The sequence below is a fragment of the Rhinatrema bivittatum genome, chromosome 8, assembly GCF_901001135.1.
Source record: "Rhinatrema bivittatum chromosome 8, aRhiBiv1.1, whole genome shotgun sequence".
In the NCBI taxonomy this organism is placed as follows: domain Eukaryota; kingdom Metazoa; phylum Chordata; class Amphibia; order Gymnophiona; family Rhinatrematidae; genus Rhinatrema; species Rhinatrema bivittatum.
Window position 1 is genome coordinate 115,108,668 of NC_042622.1, and position 24,596 is coordinate 115,133,263.

General features: G+C 38.6%; 1 protein-coding gene across 1 annotated transcript in view; it reads right to left on the minus strand.

Annotated features, from left to right (window-relative positions):
• Window positions 1-8,543, minus strand: part of LHX2 (LIM homeobox 2) — a 47,538-nt gene extending 38,995 nt beyond the window's left edge. The window contains 4 exon segments of the mRNA XM_029612622.1: window positions 2,191-2,570; window positions 4,946-5,148; window positions 8,411-8,425; window positions 8,427-8,543. Of these exon segments, the coding sequence (XP_029468482.1) occupies window positions 2,191-2,570; window positions 4,946-5,148; window positions 8,411-8,425; window positions 8,427-8,531 (703 nt within the window). The 5' untranslated portion in view covers window positions 8,532-8,543.
• Window positions 8,544-24,596: the final 16,053 nt, after the last annotated feature.

A 24,596-nucleotide genomic window follows, 5' to 3' on the forward strand; every position in this document is an offset into this window, starting at 1 on the left:
TATGTGCATGAGAACTCTGTCTTATCTTTTCTATATTCACTTAATAATCTGTCTTGAATATATATTTTAAAACAGCAAATATTTAACGCTACAAATTTGTCATTTTTAATGTTCTTAACACTTACAGACCTGCATTCTTAGATTTTCACAACTTTCAAATTCGTCCATAAATGATTTTATATAACGGGAATTAAAAGGATTAAGGTCTATAATGAATGACCAAAATGTTAGTGCAATGAACTGGTAAATGTAATTTGTTCTAACAGGTTTCTTTATTTTAAGTTGGTTAAAATGGGTTATTTTCTCTTTAAACGGAAAGAAAATGGATGACTTGGAACCCAACGCAATTTTCATTAAGAACAAAACAACTCAACACACCTTCTACAGGTTTTCTGTTGGGGTGGTCACTTTCACTTTATAAACTGGAAAAAGTCAAATACCCAAGGACATAATTCTGCTTGGTATGTTATCTAAAAGTTACACAATGCTGGAGATGGGAAGAACTGATAGATTCAAAATGGGATCTATTTTTAACCAAATAATTATAAACAAAAGCATAGTGGAAAGTTACTGCAACCATAGTCTCTAAAAAACAGTCACAATTCTGATAATCAGTCTGAATTATGCTGCATAAAATATTCAATGACATATGAGCTTCACCTATAGATAATGGGGGTGGGAGTTTACAAATAAACTTCGAGTCAAGTTAAATGGACTATATAGAGAGCTAGCTAGATAAACATATAGAGGTTTGGAAAGCAGCGTTATATTCCAAGTCTTCCAAACTGATAAACTATTTTGTACTTAGATTTTTTTTTAATCTCCACATACTTTCCGATTGTATCTCGGTATTATCTGGTGATTTTAGGATTCCCTCGGGACTCACGAAAAAAATACAATTTGGATTTTTTTTTTTCTTCTAAAACCCATAACTGCAATATTTTGTTTACAGTTTGAATTCATCTAACAGAAGAGGAAGCAAAATCCCCACACGCTTTTGCATATTATTTACAATTGCTTAAACAAAATAGGAACAATTTAACCCATTCTTTTTTTTTTTTTTAATGTATTCAATGACTTTACTTAGGGCAGTCAGTTCCCAACAACTGAGCTCGGGAGTTTAGAAAGACGTGATAAGACAGGAAACTTTATTATCTGCATTTCAACATTTTCTTAACTTGAAATGTGAGCAACAAAAAAATATGATTTGTCTTTAGCAAAGAGGCAACAAAATTCAATTAGCACTGTTTTAGATGCAATTTTAAGTTCTCATAGCACAACTTCTTTATCAGTTTTGTTGTTGTTGTTGTTTTAATTAAATTGCACTATTTGGTAAACCATGTGTCACCTGACAAATCTTTATCCAAAGCAAATATCTTCAATATAAACAGTTTCCAAAAAAAAAAAAAAAAAACCAAAACCCAACATAATACTGACAAATTCCTGGCTTGCACTGGTAAGGAATTATAATCAGATAAGACTGCAGTCTCTTGAAACTCTTGAAAAAAGATCGTAACCTAATGCAAATACGGAGTTATGGTGAAGGTACTGTAAGGCCTATAGAGGCTTCTACTGTTCCGATGTGATTATCAAAAATTCCACTCAATCGTCAAGACAAAATAACCTAAGACACGAACACCTACTTTTACAGACTGTAACAACTATTCAATAAGACCACCAAACTCAATCCCCACTAACCCCTCACTTCTCCTCCCCCCCCCAGAAAAAAAACTCAGAAAGGGGTCGGAGAATCTTGAGAAAAAAAAATAATTTGAGAACCAATAGTGAGCGCTTCCTTTTCTGTGCCACTTAAATCGCTTTGGCTAAAGAGCTGAAAACTCGCGAGGGTCATTCGGATCTCTCTTTTGCTGGAGATGTGTTTCTCCATCAGAAACTTTGCTGCTGGCATGAATTTACAGCTCACTTAAATGCTAACTCACGTTTTCTCTCCTTAACCAGGGGACCGTGCTTCAAAACATGGCATTTCCACCTGAGGAGAAAAATACTAGTTTACAGCTTTTGTAATTACCAGTTTGACAGCACTTGAACCAAATAATTATGCTCAGCTAAACTATTATTATCAGTCTAGCTTTAATAAATGGCAACCATCGTGGGTAATCAGGAAGGAAACAGTGCATTATAAATGAAAGATGGATCCCTCGGTGTTGCTGAGAATTTGGGTTTGCCTACCTGCATTGTATGCTGCAAGGTCCGCTCCTGGCCCAGGGCTTTTCCTTTTCCGGGGTCTTCCTTTCTGGACCGTCCCCACGCCGTTGTAATAAGGCAGTCCCAAAGAATTCGAGCCAGCTCCCAGTCCTGAGCCCTTCCCGGAAGCTACATCCGAATGATTGAAATGAACTTGGTATTCTCCCTGAATCAAAGTCTCAAAGTGAAGCCGGCAATACACTAAGTTGTCCTTCATCCCGAAGTGGTCGCCCGTGGTCAACATTTTGTTGCAAGTGGTACAAGTGAAACAGTTTAAATGGTATACCAGATCCCTAGCTCTCATGACCATTTCTGAGGCGGAGATTCCTAGGTGACACCTTGCACATCTTTGTACTGAAAATCTCCTGCAAAATAAGTAAATAAATAAATAAATAAATAAATAAATAATAGAATACCCACAAGTAAACATAAAAATATCGTCTTTGTACATAACATGCGAGATATAATTGCTCCTTTGTTTAAACCAAAATGTGTTTTCCTGTTTATCATGAAAGCTCGAAGCCATTCCTTGTTACTGAATGCATAGTTTGTAATTCCAGATTTGCTGTATAGCTGTTCACCTGTCTGTACAGTGAAGAAAAGTTTCTACATTCAATGTTGCACTTCAGGATACTTGTTCCAAGCATTTCAAATGGGCTAGAGGTGAATGTAAGGCTGTGTAGGAGGGATCGACTGTGCAAGAATTGTTTCCAAGGATTAAGTCATGAATGTGCATAACTGTGCTATACCCTTCATTAGCAGACTTTATTCTGTTAGTGATTCACTTCATGTCGGAACCGTTCTCAACCATACTTCAGATTCACTAACTTCAATCCCCTTTCACTTTTTGTATTGTTATCCTTGTCTTCACTTCCGGTAAAATGCAATTAAGATTTACACATGAATTCAGCATGAGCTGATGTCCCTCCCTCCGAAAACCGAACTAAAGCTTTTAATTTTCAGTCAACGTCCAATCTAACTGAGGGTGTTTCTGCACTTAACCTTTGGGCTCTGTTTACTCAGCATATGTTTAATTTGCCACGTTGTCTTAGCATTCCAAGTTAGTTAACTTTTAGCCAAAAGAGAGGAGAAGGCTTTCAAGAAGGCTAGGGTATCCTGCAGAAGCAGCAAGGGTAACTTAAAAGCCACATATCAATGAGTATGGGAAGGTTAGATTGGACAAACAGCCTCACCAATTGTAGTGGCTGTGCGAATTATTACAAAGCTTGGTGTTAGATTAGGAAGAGCACAAGGTCTGAAATGGCCTACCAGTAGAGGCCAGACCTGTATGAGAATTTGAACTTGCCTGGGACAGTTAAAAGAAGGTAGTGGTAGAAACAGTTGTTAGTTCACCTGTGGGAATTCACATGCTTATCTCCCAATGCGCACCAGAGAGAAATAAACTAAAATAAGAAACTGGTTAGGTCAGTTGGTCTTTATTTGCCATCATTTATTTTGTTACCATGTGAATTTCAGGTGTTCCTAGGGTGTAAGGACACAACAGAAAATGTCTAGTTCCAGATTTAACTCCACCACTTATCTGTCATCTTTAACAAGTCCCTTAATCTCCTCGTATTCAAACTAAGAATGTAAAACCTTTGAAACTGATGAATTATCTTGCCCCCAATATAATTATTTTAAGTCAGATGAATGAATCATATCAAATTTAAGACTACTTCAAATTGTAAATTCTGTTGTTAACTTTGAGAAGGATTTTTCGAAACTGAAAGAGAAAATGTGTTCAGGTCACTTAAATATAAAATCTGTTTTAAAATCCTGGAAAACAGTGGATAAAATTATAAACCTGAAGTTGTTAACTTCAGGTTTATAATTCCTAAAAGGCTCATTTATGACGTCTGATTTAAAAAAAACACACATAAGAACATAAGAAATTGCCATGCTGGGTCAGACCAAGGGTCCATCCTGTTTCCAACAGAGGCCCAAACCAGGTATGTAACGCTTGGTTATCTATAACTTGCCAACTTGCCTTGTTATCACATAGGAAATACTCACGAGGAAAAAAAACTGCCATTAACCCCTTCTGATCAGCACCAGAGGTCTATAGGATACTGCACGCCTTGATAATTTAAAGGAGCAGACGTGCTTAGAGATTCCCATTTGCATTATTAGGGGGAAAGTACTTAGAAAATGTGGCCCATATTGTTAAAAAGTTAGGCAACCCAGGTCTTAGGAGCCACCGGTGTCTAAGTCCTTCAGCCCACAGTTTTATATTCATCACCTAAATTCTACAGCAATGCAAAATAAAACCGAGGTGATATTTCCAACTTCTTAAATATATTACAAATTTGAATAGGACTATGGTTTTGAGGCTCTAATGAAGTTATTCTTTGTCTACCAAAACGTCCCTATCGGTTATTATTGATATTATGTTTACCATTTAAAAGGCATATCACAATGTGGGTAATGAGGTAGCCGGATGTTAACAAGCTAGCAAAAAAAACAAAAAAAAAAAACAAAACTTGATGCAATAGGCATAGGTCCGATTCAAGAAAGGCAGGCTAGCTCTCTGCATGAGAAAAATCCTAAAGTGAATGGGACCGAAAAAGACAAAATAAAGAACTGTGCAAAAAACTAGAAGCAGCTAACTATGAAACAAAAACAGAAAAACAAATCAGCGAGTGTAAGGTGGTTTGAATGTAATAACAGTTTTTTCAAAGTTCATCGTGCCTTGCCTTATAAGGGGAGGTGAGAGAGGGAGAGCTGGGGCCGTGTGCTATACCTGTAGTAGTCGTCCTTGCAGTAGATGCTGCCATCCTTACTGAAGCAGGTGAGCTCCGATTCCAGGTTTAATTTACATTCACAGCATTTCAGACAGCGCATGTGCCACTGTTTATCCACAGCCAGGAGGTAATAGCGGTCCGAGATCTTTCCTCCGCAGCCGGCGCACAGGGCAGCTCGGTCACTGCTGATTGAAGGCATGGTCTGGCCAGAAACAATTACAAAAACACTATTAATTCTTTGTGCCCGAGAAAGCATAGAAATCCGGGAGCTGCTGCTTATACTTCATAGGACGAATAAGCAAGGGAGCAAGCCCAGACAAGGGTTAAACGTGAAAGGATGCGTAGCATTAGAAGTAAATAAATATGATTTTCCCATATTGGTTACCATTTTTTCACTTATCTTTTCTAATTCCCACCCCTCGTTTTACTCTTTCCCTTTTGTACTAGTCAAAAACTTTCTTTTTGGGGGGGAGGAGGGGAAGAGTGATGAAAATTGATTTAATATTGTACGTGATGTAAAAACTGAATTAAAGGGTGCGTTTCTGATCCATCTGAGTTCTTACAGAGGCAACTCACAACTTTCCCACGGAGAAATAAGAGGCAACCCTGGCAAATTCTGGAGCACTTGACAAAATCAAGGACATTCTCTGAAAAGCTATGAGCAAGGGAGAAAAGCAGCCCTTTTAAAATCAGTTTTAGCACAAAGCAGTCTCTTAAACTCCCACCTAACTTTCTGCAGCTTTAATTTTGAAATTTTCGGAAAAGCTATTTTATCTTAAGATTGAGATATTTTAGACAAAATAATTCATTCAGCTCCTTTTCTGACCTAATATCAAGGAAATTCCCGAAAACCCGGGTCACTTATGTGTTGGGCGGAGGGAGAGAGGAGAGAGGAAAGTACAAGATGCAACACTATATCGCTCCTCTTCTATAGGGCTGTACCTCTCAGACCCCTCACTGCTTCCAGACAATAAAATAAAATTGCAAGCCAAACAAAAGCCAAATGAAAGGAAAGATCTCAGATTAAGCTTGCCCTTTCCAATGACTAACATATCCCTTTCTCTCAGTGCTAGAACAGCAGAGTAATCTCAGGTTCTGAATGTAAGCATCCAGGAGAAATACACAGTATATTACACCAGGCCATTAACTCTATACAAGCATACTGAGTACACGTTTGAAAATAAAATAAGTGTAAACCAAATCTGCTGAAACTAACTGAAGAGAAAAGAAGAGTGGAGGATGTTTGGGGGTTTTTTATAATCATGATGATGTACATCTAATAGTAATAATACACATTTTCGTTTCATTGTTTTCCAAATATGGATAAATTACTAGGAGGCCAGTATATTACAGAGGGAAAAATCTTCGTTTAAGTACCTGTCATAAACACAGTGCTAGAGACCAAAGAAAACAGATATTGTTTTCACAGTGCTGTTAAATATACAAAAATGGACATTAAGAAAGCAATAAATAGGAAATGTATTTCCACGAATGCATGGGGAAAGGAGTTCTAAAGCCTGACGCAATAAAAAAAAAACTAAAACAGTGTTCGATGTGTTTGCTTTCAAGGAAATGTGCAAATAAAGAGTGAGTATAGCAATATACTAGGTATGCTGGATAAACGTGGAAGTAATGCAAGTAAAAATAAGTGTTATATATTTTAATAGTTCAGTGTCAAATCACAGACCAAACTACTCACTTCAGTCAGAGAAATTCACAATGAACTTTCATGCACCGCATTAGGAAGACAAAAGAATTCCTCGCGCATCCCCACCCCTATGAACCAGAAATTAACCAAGTTATATTTAATGTGTCAAGAATATTAAAGTAAAAAAAAAAAAAGCATGTTTATTTGTATCTAATTATGACACCGACTTGAGACTCCAAGTACAGTCTAATGATTCTTGGGTATAAACAACCAACTCCATCCTCAGTCTGAGTGATGAACTATGTATAACTTTTTTACACCTCAGGTTTAAAGATTAAGGACCTTATTTTCAAAAGGTTTTCCGGCATCCTTTATCCATTGACAAAACCTTTGAGAAATAGGGTAGGGACCAAATCCTTCGAAAATACACAGAACTTTTTTATAGGCTATGATAATAGCAGACTATGGTATTCTTGTAACATGTCACAGTAACAAACAGCAAAGACTAAATTTTAATAAATATTTTAATGCCTGAATTTGATATGATTAATTTCATTATTTAAATATTAAAATCCTAGTTTGTGTTCATTTGTTTATGCAGTCACACGTCTGGATTTAACAATTTATATTTTTCTCTAAACAATTTGTAAATTGAATCAGTTCTTTAAATGACTACTTTAAGCTTAGGGATTTTTCTTAAATAGCAGTTATATATCAAATTTGTAGTTAATTTCTATTGCCTATAGTACAACATCAGATCTAAAGTAGTTTAATATTAGATTATGCTTGCCATACCTAATTCACCTAAGGAGCCTAACATTTTTGTCAACACATTTTAAATCTTTTTTTAAATCTAGGATAGAGAGCTTTGCCAAATAAAATGATTTTACCCTAAAAATAATTTTCCACCACACAGTTAAAAATATGGAATTAATTTATTCATTTTAGTTTATTTAATCTAAGTAATGACAAGCCTACAGATGTGTGCTTTCCATATATAATCAAGTTAAAAATGCAAAACTATTCAAATGTCTTAGGATTCCAAATGACTTCCAAATTCAAAAGAAGAAAATATGCACACAAATGTTAATGTAATATGTAAATAGACTGTTATATTAAATGACAAAAATTAATTATGTAAGTAAATATCAGAAAAGCTCCTACATGTGTTTTTCTTATTTTGCAGAAAATAGTGCATTTGAAGATACTCTTTTAAGTGGATTTCAAACTTTTTTAAATATATTTTATTCATTGCAAAGTATTGCTTACCACAGTACTTCTAGATACAAAAATCATTTCCAAAAGTCATATACAAAGGATTTGTTTACTGTTGCAGAAATATATTAACAAAATATAATATTTTTAAAAACTCCTAGTAATATTTTAGAGAACCTGTGAAATCACTCCACACAACTTCCATTTAAAGAATTTAATAACAGTTTTCTTACGTTTCCAGGAACACAAATCCTATATCAATATATTTGGAGCAGCATGATGTTTTATTATCCTTTTGAACGTAAAAAAGGGCATATTTTCTTCTCCTTTCACTCGATAACTGCATTTCCATCTCAAAATAATAGAGCCCACTTCCAAACCTTTAGTAGAAGGCCTTGGAATGTTTAACTACTAATAGGTGGTCCCTCAGTTTTATACAAGTAATTAATTAAAAACTCTCTGCCTTACCGTTAGGACTTGCCGCAGCAGATTTCTCTGTTTCTGCCTGTTTGTTGTACACAAATCTCTCTTTTTCAGCCTCCCTCCCCCCCCCCAATCCCCCGCGCCCCCCCCCCTTCCGTCCCCCACTCCAGTCGCCTACCGTTTCCGTTTCCCCCCCGGTCAATGGCGGAGCTGATGGCCGGAGCTTCGCTCTTGGATCTGCGGTCCATCTCATCAATGACTCCGTGCATCTCGGCCCCGGACAGGCTATGGAACAGCATGGCGGAAGCGTGGAAATTATACTCGTCGGATTCTTTGGAAATGGCTTTGGAATTGGATCCCAGCACTTCCATAAGTCGGAGTCCTAACCCATTCATTTAGCGTTGTCGCCCCCCCCCCCCCCCCCCCTCCACCTTCTCACTCTGATCTTCGTCTTCTCTTCTTTTCTCTTTTTTTTTTTTCTCTCCCACAATTTTGCAGCTCAAAATTGTCTTGAAATCCACACGCCGGATTCGCCTCCCCCACTCTGTCTTATTGCTACGGATCGGTTTCACGCATTTGTGAGGACATCTCGTAGAAGTTCTTGAAATGGCTGAGGATGTCTTCCCTCCCCCCACCCCCCAACTCTACCCCCCCCCCCCCCCCCAAAAAAAATTGCCAAAGTTTTATTTTTTGAATAATTTAGCGTCCAAATGACCACGCTAAATAAAAAAAAAAAAGATAAATTAAAAAATATAGTAAAATACCAGTTAATAAAAAAACACACTAAAATAAACCATCATAGCAATAAGCTAGGCAGGTTCAAACCTCAGAGAGTGAAAAAGAAATCCGTCAAGTTCGGGAAACTGGGAAAATATCTGATTTGAGACCAAAAGGAATATCTTTAAAAAAAAACAAAAAAAAAAACGAAAACAGAGGCCAGTGTACTCAAAGTTAATATGTGGTAGAGTCAAAAAAGGAAGAGGTTCAATCCGCTATCTGCAGTGATTACAGTCCAGATCAGGTTTCTGTAGTCCAGACACTACTTGCAAAGAGACATCTTAGTGGTACATTTTTTTGTGGGGGAGGATTTTTTTTTTCCAGGAATCTCAGTCAAATTGGTAAGAAGAAAGGGTGGGATAGGCACAAACAGCAAAGTTAAGAGGTATGCTAAAAAGAAAAACACACACAAAACAAAGCAAAGGGATTTAGATCTTGCAGCAAAGACGGTTGCTCTTAAAGGTGTCGATGTTTTCTTAAGTTTTTTTTTTTTTTTCCGCCTGCAAAGCAAGAACTGCATGTGAGTAATTGGGGAGGAGGAGTCCGCTCTGCATTGACTTGGTGTAATCCCTTAAAGCAAGAGCTTCCTCGGTTTATTTCTGCCCTGCAGTCTCCGGCCCAGCCGGCCTCGGTGCCTTTTCTACAGGGCCCCTGACGTCACCGCCTCCCTCGTCCCCATTGGCTGCCGCCGGTCACGATTATTATTATAGCCAGAAAGGGAGGAGGAGGAGGGGGAGAATAGTAGTTTTGGACTAACAGTCCTCCCTTTCTGTTTCTTTGCCCCCTTATTTCTCCCCTCCCCCTCCACCCAAAGCCACTCTTCAAAGGCATTTTGATCGCTTTGTTTTTCTCTCCATTAATATTGTTAATACAATTCTAGCCTGTCTTAGTGGATCACAGTCCTTCCAGAACTGAATTTAAAAAAAAAAATTCTACAGAGAGAGGAAAAGGAAAACTGAATAGACTATAACACAGGGAGAAAAACATTACAAGATTTGATTTCTGCAACAATACTACAAGTGTTCTTCAGTTCGTCGCGGACTATAAACCCAGAATTATCATTTGCAATTAGTGGACGCAGAGCTAATGTATAGAAGTAAACTGTTCCCTGCCAGAGACAGTTCAAACACCATTCCCTAATTGGAAAGAGACCTCTTGCATCCAGAGGAGTAATCGGCTACGATATTTTTCTTTTATTTTTATTTCTGAAACCCGCATATTTTCGGGGGGGGGGGGGGTAGGTAAGCATATTCATTTAAAAGATAATAGTAATATCCGTGACTTTTTTTTTTTTTTTGCTTGGTCTCTTTGAGATACTGATTAATTATTTTCTTAGGGCTTTTTTTTTTTTCTTTGACTTTCCCTCCTTTCCGCTTACCTACAGGAGTCTAACCACGACAGTCACAGGCAGAAAATACCTTAATTGCAATGACAGTATTCCCATGTGTTAGGAGGTTTTTTTTTTTCTGCAATCACTCTCACAACTGTTTAGAAACCCGAGCTACCTTGGGATATGGAGTTCATAAATAAATGTTTAATCACGTGAATCCAGGCGATTGGTGAAACAGAGATGGCAATTAGTTAATTTGAAATGTGGTGTTTTAGATTTTCAATATTTTTGTTCTCGAGTTTTATTTGAAATGTCTTTATGAATATTAGCACTCCCTACCTTTACCCTCGCTGCCTTTTCAAGTGAAATGCATTTGCAGCTTGCCATAAGTGTCAGCGTGTTCTCCAGATTTACTTAAAAACACAGAAGCTTTCAGGAAGCCAGTACAAAGCGGGTTAATCTGGTGCCTGGAGGAGATGCTCAAAATGCTCTGCCAAAGGAAACTGCTGTAAACTTTTAGAGTGTAGGGGGTTATCGTAGCTTCGCTGTAACGGAAATTTCTCTTTTAACCTTTGTTACCAAGTGCAACAAATTGCTTAAAGTCCAACAGCCCTCTATGATTTCAGTAAAGGTGAAAATAATTAAGTAATATTGGATGTTGATTATATGCCTACACATCACCATTGTCTTTCATTCAGTTGCATGACTTAGTGGATGCACTGAATCTATGCCTGCAGTGCATCAAGAATGTCGCAATTCAGGTAAAACTTAACAGGAATCCAACTTTTTGATATCAGTTTGGTGGATTCAACCGAAACTCTGTTGATCCAGATATGTTGCAAATTTGATCCGGATTAGCTAGGCTTGCCTGTGTGCTCTCCAGCCACGAATATGGACAAAACAAATAAATAGGAAAGAAAACCCGAAAATATCTTTAGTGAATATGGGTGACCTGCAGAGGTGTGTAAATAGGATACTATAGGAGCCAACCAATAACGGAGTTCCTCTTTTTACGTTTTATTGGATCACTTCTTTACACAGCACCTGCTCCTATTCCACCGGCTCTGATCCAGACAGAGCAGAAAAAGATTTGGCTTCTTTAATAGCTCCTAAAGGTTTTCAGATTACATTTTGGTACCAATAGTTTGATAACAACTGATTACATGGAAATTAATTGGACAACAAAACCGGTGGAATACCGCTTTATAAGATCGGGGTACAGACAGTGCAGGACACGGTTCCAGGTTGACTTTAACAAAATCGGGATATGGACAGAACAAATACATTCTGCTGCCTGTCCTGCCACAAGGGTGACAAAGACACTCTTCAAAATATGTAGTGACAGTGGATTTAAACTCATGTAATTCCAACTCATTGCCATCTCAGGGTAAACCCTGGGTTGATTTCAAGAAGAAGAAGAAGAAAAAAAAAAGCATCCATAAACAAAGTGAAGCTCATCTAAAATATCTCAACTTGCAGTGGGTAAGTGGCTGACAGGTGAACAAATCGCAGGTCTTGAGTTTCTCTATCCTGCCTCTCCGTGGCAACGTCATCATCCCCTGTACCATCTGCTACCTACTAAGCAACAGAGCAGGCCCCATAATGAGGTACCAGCTTCCACCCGGCTACCGTGACTAACCCCCAAACAAAGAGCCCACCGCCCCTCTCCAACAAAGAGACAGCAGTCTGAGCGCTGTCTGCTAATTGCAGGGTTTCAGGTTGTCTGTTACACATTTTTAAGGGAGCTGAGAAAACTTCCGTAAAGGTTTCCTAGCTCCTGGGAGAGAGGTAATAAGCAAACACTTTACACGGGATGGCTGAAGGTAAGGAAGAAGAGAAGAAGAGGGAAAGCCAAGAATTAAAAGCAACTATCTGTGGCTAATTTCTCTGCTGCGAGAGCCCTCTGCACAAGCAGAACGGGGGGAGGGGGAGGGGAGTAAAGTGATTGATATCTCATATTTTTTCCATGCCTCATGGCGTTATTAGACTGCAATATATATAAGAAGCACATACAATAAACTATGAATTAAAATGTAATTGTAGCTCCGGGCGCCTTTTCATTTTCTTCTCTGGTGTTATGTCTTCATACATGGTGACTGACACGGGATAATTAATCATTTTACACACTTGTAAATATGGGCACACGTCAAATCAGGCAGTAGTAACAATGCACTGGCAAACCAGCAACAGTTTAGAGTTAAATCTATTAAATCAAAATATTAAAAAAAAATAAATAAACAAACCCCAAAACTTATGCATTCAGACTTGGATCTGGGGTGATAGCAATGTTAAGTATATCAATTGATCCCTTGCTTTGCACGTTAACTATAACAATTTGTTTTATTTATTGTCTCTTTTCTTCCTTTTCATAGGCGATGATGTAGCTCTGATACATGCTGCAGTTTGCTGTTTGACAGCAAGAAGAGAACTGCAGCTACCTGAGTCTCTAGAGAAATGACAATAACGTGCATCAGATTCAGTGATTTTCCGGCTTCGACTTGAAACGATTCAGCGGAATGATCACGCCATTCATCTCTCACATTTTGCACCTATAACAAGCGAAATATTTTCTTCTGCAGCAGTCTGGTCATTTAGAGTCACGGGGAGAACGGAGAGCTAATCCTATTAATAGCCGCCAAGATAACACGCTATCACTGTAACAAACAGAGAAGATGCCTTAGGTGAAAAGGAATGAATTCTGAAATATCCTTAATGACAAAGAGTTTGTCTGTCTTTCCTTCTTCCCTAGAGCGTCATTATGCTTCCACAGAGTTAGACTTCTACGTTAATACTTTGGTCTTTACCTCTGTGTTTTATTTTTGTATAAAGAATAGGGGCCAAAATCGCTGGCACTGCAGAATTATTAACAGTTTAAGCTGATATCCACCTATCAAATATTTCATGTTCCAAAGACTTTTCACTTTTGAAACATCTGTTCTTGTTATTTTGGGTACGAATTGATAATATGCACTGGCCCAGTAACATAATTATCCAGCTGTCATATTCTGCATGTTATCACTATTGGAATAAACACACATAGTGTCTGCTTCTATAATTTATCTATAGTGTAGGAGAAGACGGCCGGAAACATTCTAGCATGTATTTTAATGAGTAGGTATATAATGATTACCACTGCAGGATTAATGCATGCAAAAACCGACATCTATGAAAGAACGTAGCTGGCTGTAAAGAACGTATTTCCTTCCCTGTTCCCCCATTTATCTTATCATCCAGTGCTATGGAGGCATAACATACCTATTACCCGAAACAATGCAAGCAGCATGTCTTTTCAAGACGATGGTCACTAAAGAAGGGTTTTATTCCTATTTGAAAAAAAAACTGCCAAGGATCAGGGCTAAGTATGATCAGATGCTATTACCTTATGAAATCACTTAAATGTATTTGCTTGGGGAAAGGGGGGGATGGGGAAGCATGATTGAAAATGCAAAGTGAAGTGCATGTCATCAATGGGCTCTATCCTTACCCACACATCCGGTTGCAATAACTGTGCTGAAAAAACTGTGACGCCCCTTATTCACGAGACACAGCGTTGTCATTACAGTTAGACAGGGATAGATAGTTCTATTTATCCATCTGTCTGTCTGTCTAGCTAACTAGCTAAGCTGATGCCCACACAACATTCAAGGAATACTGCCACAAAATACACATCATGGTGTTATTTTTTTTTTGCCTACTTTGCTATAGTATTAGAGCATTTCTGTAAACGGTTACATGAGCAGAGAGATGAATAAGAAGGTGCTGGAGGAGGGGAGGTGTTCTAACCACCTGATCCTCTCCAGGGTCCTGTTAAATGTAGTGAACTTAAAAGGAAACAAGAAGTGTGAAATATAGGTTGGAACATGATATGTCAGATATGTAAAGGTTGGAAGCCTTTCAGTAACAGATATTAATATTGTATTAAATGTTATGAGAAAAGATAGATGTTGGCTAGAAGACTGAGCTCCTGTAATTTTGTCAATGTTTTTTTTTTTTTTAATCTGTGATTACGATTCCAGACATATCAATTCCCCCCTGAATACAATGAAGTGAAGTTGGCATATCACATGTGTTTTAAGATGTTTGGCACAGGCAGCTTCCCAAAGTGAAGACAAAATGTTCCTTTTTTTTATTACACTGAATCAATAAAACAAAAAAAAATAATAGAGAATAAACAAATAGTTGCATATTTTACAAAAATCACCTTTGCTGAAAGGAGATGTAACTTCAAGTTCTGAAATACACATCTATCGGTGGGAATACTGACATTTATTGCTAAAAAAAATACAGATGAGCTAATTGTATGCCAGAACGAAATTTCATTCACACTATATAGATTTCCACTTATATAAACACAGATATATAAACACTTATATCCCCTTTTAATTCTATGACTATTATCTATAATTTATTTAATTTTAATCTAGACCAGAATATTAGTAATTTTATTAATAGCCAGTTTCTTAATTCTGCTTGTTGAGCGATTTAAGGCTATATATCTCTGATACATTTTTTAAATAGAAAAAGCATATTTTGTTATAAGAAAAACAGATATACGTTGTGCGTTTGTAATTTGTACTCTCACACTCACACACATTTTTGACTCACTCATAACTCATATCTAGACGGCTGGAGAGAGGATTTGAGACTCGAAAGGGTCTCTTCTCCCTTACCTTATTCACCATGTAATTGTAGTCCTCTCTGACAACAGGGACCCTACCACGCCTCAGTTCCAGCAGGAGAACATACACTGGTAAACATTTTACAAGGTCAAAAGCAACCAATCTTGGAGGTTTCGGACTGCTGTGATTGGGTACTCGGTGAGTTTGATAAACATTACCACATAAAAAGAGGTTTGGTGTGAACTGAGATCTTTCACTAACAGCCCTGCCCCTTCACAAACAGATAAGGAGTAAGAGGCAGCTCATAGCTTTTGTTACTAATTCAGTGCACCCACACACTCCGGCACATGCAGCTGCAAATATTTTGAGAAACGCAACTGGCTATACATTTCAAGTTCACATCCGATTTCATTGTCATTAAAACCACATCAGAAAACACTTCAAATTCCTAACGCAAATATTGGTCTCATTTAATGTAAGGGAGCCTCCTTTATTGGAAGTGATGGAGAACATTTTTGTATTTTATAGATGTATTTAAGAGGTTGTCGGTAGGGGGGAATCGTCTGCGGGAAATCTGTCTACAGCTGACATTTTTAGACGTGGAAGTGTTGCTGAAAACCCCTCACACATCCGCATTCTTTTGTTAAACAGTTCTCAACAGTATCCAGTTACCTCCCAGACAGACCTCGCAAAGCATAACTTCAATGGGTGAAACTAAACCAAACATCGTCGTTTTTCTTCCCCAGTCCTCTCTGAAGTTGCACACACCGTTTTTCTGTCTTGTTTTCGCTCTGTAACAGTGCATTTCAGTGACCAACATAGTAGGTTTCTACCATGATGACATGCTTTGATTCAAGTGTTCATCCGAATGTGGATCTGAAATGTTATATTTTTTTAAAACAATGAAAATAAATCAACAGTAGGCCTATAATTTTGAGGGACTAATTTTTCAGATATAGCGAATTCTTATGCGCTATAATAATTCTATAGTTGAGTACATAAAACACCCTTAAAAATAAAACACTGAAAATAAATCAACGGTAGGCCTCAAATTTGGAGGGACTAATTTTTCAGATATCGCTAATTCTCACGAGCTATAATAAATCTATAGATATGTTCATAAAGTACACTTTAAAATGCACACAAATGCAAATACATTTTAGAATATAATTTGTGTTTCACATTGAAAGCCCGTCACCATATTTCAGTATTTCTATAATACCTATGGAACACTTTAGAAGACAAACCTCTTTTCAGGTAATAGATTATCAAATCAAATATGCAAATTATTGCATACAATAGGCTAGAGATTGTTGTTTTATTTGCTATGTATAGGATATCTGCCCATTGAATATTTATTATTTCTATGAGCTGATGTAATTACAGCTATCTGTTTTGCATGTATTTCTCTTTGCAAACACTACATTATTCACGTTGTCCTGTGCTTATTAAACAGTGCCACCTGCACCTAATAAAACAAAGCTTCTCCCTCGGCCTACCCCTGTTGAAAAACCTTAGCTCTGCTTTACCACTAACTGAAGCTCAAATGAACACTTGAGTCAGAAGCACATATAGTAACCGGAAGAAAAATAAATGCTAACATTTTCAGGAGGTACTTACCGAAATGTTTTAAAATGAAAACCTTTTCCTTTAAAAAATAAGGGAACCTACCTTCCACCAAACACTCTTCACCATCTCTGCTCAGTAGCTCAAGTAGCAATTAGCAGGTCCTTTAATTAATTAACTATTCCCGGTACATCAGGGAGATTTCTATGGCACTAATGCCATTCTTCATAAGTGAATACCAGTTCAGTCAATATTTTGGCACTGAAACCCTTTATGCAAACTGTTTGAACAAGCTATACCTTTGAAAATCCAAATCAAGACACAACCGAACGACACTGCTGCAGGTAGGGACAGGGAATGAGACCCCTTCTGAAGCTTATGTGCAATGGGTTCAGAAGACAGCAACAAAGTCCGTTTCCAATATTGCAAGTATTTGCACAATTAAGTTAGAGCTCGGAAAAAGAGCTAACTTCAAAATGTATGAAAGTCACTGAAAGCAAGGATTTGCTGCTGGTACTGTTAGAAAACGAAATATGATGTATTTATATAATCAGAAGTACTCGGCCCTTTGTACCATATAACGCTTGTCTTGAACTCAGTCAAAAGCTCTCAGGCTAAAGCAGATTAATGAAATGGCAGGTCAAACAGTTTGAGGTAAAGGGGCAATTTCAAATAATCAGTGACGTTGCGCCAATTGTACATGCTGTAAACTTTTTAGCTTCATAGGAAATACCGTTTGGCCTTTTTAAATTAACTTTCAAATGTATAGAGGGCAGTTTAGTTGTTTTAAATGCAAATGTGCCCTATAGCACGTCTTCATGAAGTACCAGTATATATTGATATTGCAATTACAAATTACAAGTAAAGATGCCTATGAAGGAATGAAGTGCATGAGCTTTCACGACCAAACATTAAGAGAAAAAAAACCACACACAAATAACACAGTAATATGCTCCTTAGAAACATTATGCTTTGAAAACATGTAAATTAATGGGAATACATATTTATATAGATCAGGAGGAATCTAAGAGGTGGTATTGACGGCTATTAGAAAGCTGACAAGGGAAACTTTCTGAAACAAAATGTTGGCGTAAAACTAATTCAGCTGGGCTGGATGTTAGTATTTTAGAGGAAGACTGAGAAATTCAGATGTGTGAACATTTATATAAATGAACATTAAAAGCACTTCGAGGAATATTTTCTTATTGTGCTTTTGAAAGGGGTTAAGTTACTAGCATGCTATATATATATAAAAAAAAGGCATCCTTATTTTCACACATAATTATTTTTCTTATCACTATCTTTGTAGGGATGTTCATCAAAAGAGCTTTTGATTAAACAATAGCACTGGATTAATAAGAATTAAAGGAAATTCATGGATTTTTCCAAAGGGTGTTGCAAAGGTGCATTTGCCAAAAGGTGTTGCAGTTGTTTGGCTGTCTTGGTAAATGCATGTCAAGCAAGCTTCAGGCTGTTTCTTAGATGCTGTTTCTTTCCCTTTCGTTGCTTGAATCTTTGGGGGATATAACGGATCACAAACAAATACTTAATAGTATGATCAATAGACATTGACCATTTTGAGCCGTTACTACTCTAACATGTACTGTTTGGTAATGCACATTTGATCACTGGAAAAGTCAAAGCGTCTTGGTGCAGCAGATCAAGCTGCTATATCAAATGTCTTTTTTTCTTGTTTCATAAAGGCAGTTCAGTATGTTCCATATTCTTTTATACTGGGAATATTCGTGTACTAGACAACATTTATTAAGACTGTATTCCCTCTTCTTTGTCTTCTTTCTAGTGTGGGCTTTACAGAAAGCAATGCATTGCTCGATGTTATTTATTTAACCGGACCATAAAGCGACTGCAAAATCCTCTCGACTGCATAAACTTCTATGTCTTTGTTTATAGACGCAGTTTAAGCATAACTAACACAAGTACTGTCCTTCAAAATAAACACGATATACTACCATAGCATCTAGAAAACTGTAATTATTCAAATTGTATTCTCTACAATCTTGAAGTCTAATTTTAAGTAACTCAAAATCTAGTGCATTATAATGAAATTCCAAATAGCTATTAGTAAAATATGCGATATGCATTATTGTTTTCAGTTCTGAATATACTCATATTTATTTAACTTTCTGGGCTTATTAATTTGCCACAGTTTAATTATCGACTCTATAAATAACAGTTGTCTATTCAACAGGAAGAAGGTTTTCTACCCTCCCAAATAAATATTCGGTGCATTCTAATGTAAATTGGGGAAAAAAATAATACCCTGCTAACTTTAGGTTTCAATATTTCTAGCCTGTGCCTTTTTTCGGCCCTGTCCTACAAAATCCTCGCAAATTAAGCGAGCCTTTTAAATATCTGCAGCATCTGCTGGGTTCAGACACCTTCCTTTCCGCGCACTACCGTTTTCATATGATAATACATGTAATATGATATAGAATGACAGAATGCATGACAGTTGCCCATAATACATGGAAAGTCAGTCAAAGGACAGAAGCGACATTTGGATAATTAGCATCCATTGGGCAGTCAATCATGCGAACAGAAAAAAACTGCACAAAACCCACAGTGGAGTTAGAAAACAAAAGGGACCCCAGCCAGTCCCAGGATTAACTGGTCTAAAGCGATCTAAATGCTTTTGTATCTAAAGAACTAAAGGTTCCTAAGGCTGCCCTGCTCCCCTTTAGATACCCAAGGAACTAATTGTGGCTTGATCAAGGTTAAAGTTCTCTTGGCTTTTTTCTTCCCGTCACTTTTTCTTTTATAAACGACGTTAAAGTAAGCGAGAGAGCGAGAGTTCCCCTTGAAATAATTAAAACTCTTTGAAAGTTAAGAACCGGTGCCTTCCACCCATGAAAGTCACATCTAAACCGATCCCTTTTTATCTGAGACAAAAGATTTGATAATGAATTACGTCTCTGGGAGAGCATTGTTTGCCATCATTCTTTTCTTTATTTTTTAATTTATTTTGTTTAGATCAATATTTAACGGAAAAGACTGTTCTAAACAAGGAAAGTTTCTGAAATGGGCATCAACCTTCACAATCCCAGCGAGAAAGAGATAAATAGGAGGTTTTATTTTCCCGAAACGCCATAACAAATCGTCTCTGAAAGAAATAAAACATTTTTCTCTCAGTTTATATTGCTCATTGCGTAATTCATTGACAAGGCGCAGAATTCGGTCAGAACCGGACAGTAAAAGCTTTCAACCCGGGAAGGACAGGGAGAAATCCAGCTAAACCCATTAACAGGACGCCAGAAGTCGTCTAAAATAGCTACCATAAAGAGTTTATTACCACGCTATTCTCCTTAGAGAAATCTCCATTCGCTCAATAGCGTTAATTAATAAAGTGAAGCCAGATTTGGGGCCGGCCTATCCCGAGAACTCTTGTCTAGGTCGCGGCGCCACTCTAGACAGGGAGGGCTGGGATCGGATCCGATCCCGAGAGCAAGACAGTCAGACGGCAGTTGTTTCAGTTTTGGGAGTAAGGGCTACGCCTGGCAATGCCTGGTTCTGCCACGCTGTACCACACCCCAGCAGCAGCAGGAGAAGGGAACTTAGGTTTTTCTTACCTTGTCTTGTGCTGTGCAAGGAATATTTGGAGGTCGGGAGCTTTCCTCGGCGGTGCAAATGGGAGGAGTGTATGTGTACAGTATGCCTGTGAGGCAGAGTGTGTGAAGGGTATTGCCCTTTAAGTGTGCGATATCGATGTGTGTGCCCACTTTCTATGTGTCTGCGACAGTAAGTGCATGATATAGCAGAAGGATGTATGTACTTAATGTGTAGCTAAGAGTGTGTGCGCATAATATATCAGATCAGTGTGTGTTCTATGCATGTGTCAGTGCCAGTCTGTGTCCCATACTGTACGTGTGTGGATATGTGTGATGGAAAGAGAGTGTCTGAAATATTTCAGTCTTTGTAGAGTGTAATTTAGCAGTGAGTACTCTGTGCCTCAGTCTATGTGATCAGTCTGCATACTTTATGGCAGTTGTGCTTTAGACAGTGCATATGTATGTAATATATGTATATGTGTACAGATAGATTAGATATATGAATCTGCTGTATTAGTCTGTGCAATGTATGTGTGCATGTAAAAAAAGAGGGTATGTAATATATCAATGTGCATATTCTGAGTGAGAGTGTATATCTGTATGTGCATATGAATAAGAATGTGTGTATCAGTCAATGCACTCTACATATGTGATTGTATTGGTATATTGTGTGTCTGTTAATATCATTCATGTTATATATATGTGCATATATATCACTGTGTACACTCTGTATGAATGAACATAGTACACTGGTGTGCATGTGAGTATGTGGATAAGAATGTGTGCATTGGTCCATTGACTATATGTGTGTGTGTAGTTTATTAGATGGAATATTGGGTTTGTGATAATTTGTCTACTTACTGTATGTGTGTGAGAGGGTGCACATGTGCAATATATTAGTCTACATATTGCTAGTGGAGGGGAGGGCAATTCTGGTCCTTGAAGGCTGCAAACCAGTCAGGTTTTCAGAACATCCCTAATGAATATACAAGAAATAGATTTGCATACAACTGAGGAAGACTGCATGTAAATCTCTCTCATACATATTCATTAGGGATATCCTGAAAACCCAACTGGTTTGCAGCCCTCGAGGACCAGTATTGCTCACCTCTGTGCTAGTTTGTAAGAATGTGTATATCAGTCTGAATGAGTGAATATAGAGATATATATGTATATCATTCTGTGCACTACATATGTGAACATGAGTATGAAAGAATGTGTATGCATTAGTTTACACACTTTATGTGTGTATCTGTATTGATTATGCTAGTGTAATATATGGGTGAGAGATCCTATGTGTTGTATCCATTGGCATGTCTGAGAGATTTATGGAAAATATCTGTCTGCAATCTATATGAGGGTGTCTGCATACAGAGAGAATATGTGCAAATGAATCTATTAAATGTATATGAGACAGGGTAATATACAATTCTATGTAAAGTTTTTGTGACTGTGAGAAAGTAATAAAACATATATGATATGGGCCTCTGGTGACAATTCTATTACAGCTGGTGTACTATAGTGTAGACCAATGACTGTGCCAGTTTCCAGCCTGACATTTTCTCCTTTCTCCACTTCTAGATTCACCTTATCACACGTGCAAACACCACACGTGCATCCACACAAATCTTCTTCTGTACCTGACACCAGATCTGACAAAAGTGTTTCTGCTGACTAGGGAGACTGCTTGCTCCTTGTCATCAAGCTCTCTTCTATGGGGTTCTATGTCTTCACACATTTATATAAAGCCTAATCTTTGGACATTGATAGGAACTGAGCACTGTCTCCATTGTAAAACACATGGATAAAAATGAAAACAGATGGGGTTCTTAGTCACTCACATCACAGTATTTCATGCCATAAAACATTTGTTTCTGAGAATTTGGTCAGGGGAAAGACCTATTTCTATAACAAAGAGATAAAGGTACCTCTGAAGTGATTGATGCAATCTGTTAAGCCTGCTTTTTAAAAATAATTGTCTTCGTGAGGATAACCATGCAACTCTGTCATAAGCAACAGGCGGATCCAGTGCTGGGTTTTAACCCTCACTGCATGCATAGAGTTGTTGTGCTGATTTATTCAGGGAAATCAGAACTTGGGCACTAATGTACTACAGTGTGCTAATGTCATTTGCTAAGGTAGGTAAATGCAGAATTTATTGTGCATACTAAGGGCTGAAGTTAATGACATGCAAATGAAGCACATAATAAAGTATGAATGCACTTTACATATGGATGGTAGTATGTAATTAATTTTTTTATGTTACTGCATCCACAAAGCAGTTTACATGCCTCCTTTTTCCCTGCACTGACAGGTAATGAGCTATTTTACATAGTTTAGTTAAGGAGGGACAGAGAGGACAGAAAATAGGGAGGAGTAGCATTTTATGTTATAAACAATATCAATGTCACTGAAATGCAAGGGACGTAGGGTAGAGAGGAGGCATTATGGGCTATCCTAAAACAAGAAGATGGTGTGGTCTACAGACCTCTAACCCAAACTGATGACTTGGAGCAATATCTGGTCAAAGACATCCAAAAGGTGGGAAAGAAGGAAGAAGTGTTGCTAGTTGGAGATTTTAATCTGCTGGATGTGGATTGGCAGATCCCTTCAGCAGAGTCTGCAAGAAGTAGAGAGATAGTGGATGCCCTTCAAGGGGTGTTGCTCAAACAATTGTAATGGAACCCACGATGGAGGGTGTGATACTCAACCTAGTGCTCACTAATGGGGATAATGTCTCTAATGTCCTGACAGGTGCCCACCTGAGTACCAGGAATCATCAGACGGTATGGTTTGATATCGCAAATAAGATATGAGAAGTCACACAAAGTTTTGAATTTTAAAAATGCAGACTTTGACAAACTGAGGATGTACCTGGAGGAAGAGCTAGAAGACTGAGAGAAAATGGATGAGGTGGAACAACAGTGGGCCAAATTAAAAGAAGCTATTACAAAAGCAACAAATCTATATGTTAGAAAATTAAACAAAAGTATGAGGAAAAAGAAACTGGTTTGGTTCTCAAAAGAGGTGGCTGAAAAAATAAAGGAAAAAAGAACAGGAAGTACAAATCCTTAAAAGAGGAACACAGGGAAGAATATTATCTGGTGAAACTGAGGGAGACAAAGAAAGAAATCAGGAAAGCAAAAGGTCAAGTGGAAGAAAGAACTGCCAAAGAGATAAAGTGAAGTGACAAAACATTTTTCAGATATATTAGAGAAAGAAGGAAGGCCCAAAGCGGTATATTAAAATTGAAAAGTGACATGGAGCAATGTGAGAAAGAAGAAGAAATGGCAGAAACAAATATTTCAGTTCAGTGTTCACTACAGCTGGAGAAGGACCATTGCTGCTTGACAAGACCAAAGATGGGAATGGGGTAGACATAACTCCTTTTACAGAAGAGAATGTATGGGAAGAGATAGGAAAACTTAAAGTGGACAAGGTCACGGGGCCAGATTGTTGCGCGTCCTAGACGCGTCCGCTCTGCAGCCGGGCCTGCTCACCTTTCTCTCCCGTCCACGAGCTCCGGGCTCTCCTCCTCCGCAGCCGCAGCCAGTTCGCAATGGTCCCGGCTTCCCCGCTCTCAGTCTCCCATCCAGGCCTCAGGGCGGGGCTCGGTGTCCTCCTTGGAGTCGGCCCTGACCCTAGGCGCACGCGCGCGGACCGCCCGGCCTCTTAAAGGGCCAGGGGCGGATCCCAGCTCCGCAGTGCTCCATGATTGACGGCAGGACTTAAGGAAGTGGTCAGTCACCACTTCCTTGCCTTGGCAATCGGGTCGTACTCTCCGGTGTCTCTAGTTTGCTGGTTCCACTATCTCTTGTTCCAGTGTCTCCTGTATCTCCTGTTCCAGCGTCTCCTATTCCAGTGTCTTCTGTTCCTTCGTCTCCCCATCCCTGGTAGTACCTTTCAGACGGATCTCACGGAACTGACCTTTGCTTCCTCCTGACTACTCCTGATTGCTGCCCGGACCTGACCTCTGCCTGTTCTCTGACTACTGATCACTGCCTGGAACCAACCGCTGCCTGTCCACTTACTACTCTTGATTGCTGCCTGGGACTTGACCTCTGCCTGACCTGACTACTCCCAGATTGTCTACAGGTACTGACCCCTACTTCAGCTGATTCTTCTGGACTGATACTCTGGCCTTGATCCTCATTATCCTTTCAGACCCTCTCTTCTGGCCTCCAGCGACCGTGGACATTCCTGATTTGACATCGACCATGCACCCTTGTTCGTGGTGGGCACTCCCCTGTGCTTCCTCTCTAGGAGACCCTGCGAGGCCCACCTAAGACCAGGCGGCCCGGGTAACCAAGGGCTCAACCTGAGGGAACCCCAGGTTGCTATTGGCGAAGCTCCAGCTAGCCTCTGTCTCCTCCTGTGCTCTGCCTCCTGGTGACAGGCGCTCTCCGGGTCCAACCGGAGGGCCGTACCAATCCTGCACTAGGCCAAGGGTCCACCTCCAGCGCAACAGGTTGCCAAGGACATGGACTCGGCGGTGTCTCCCACCTT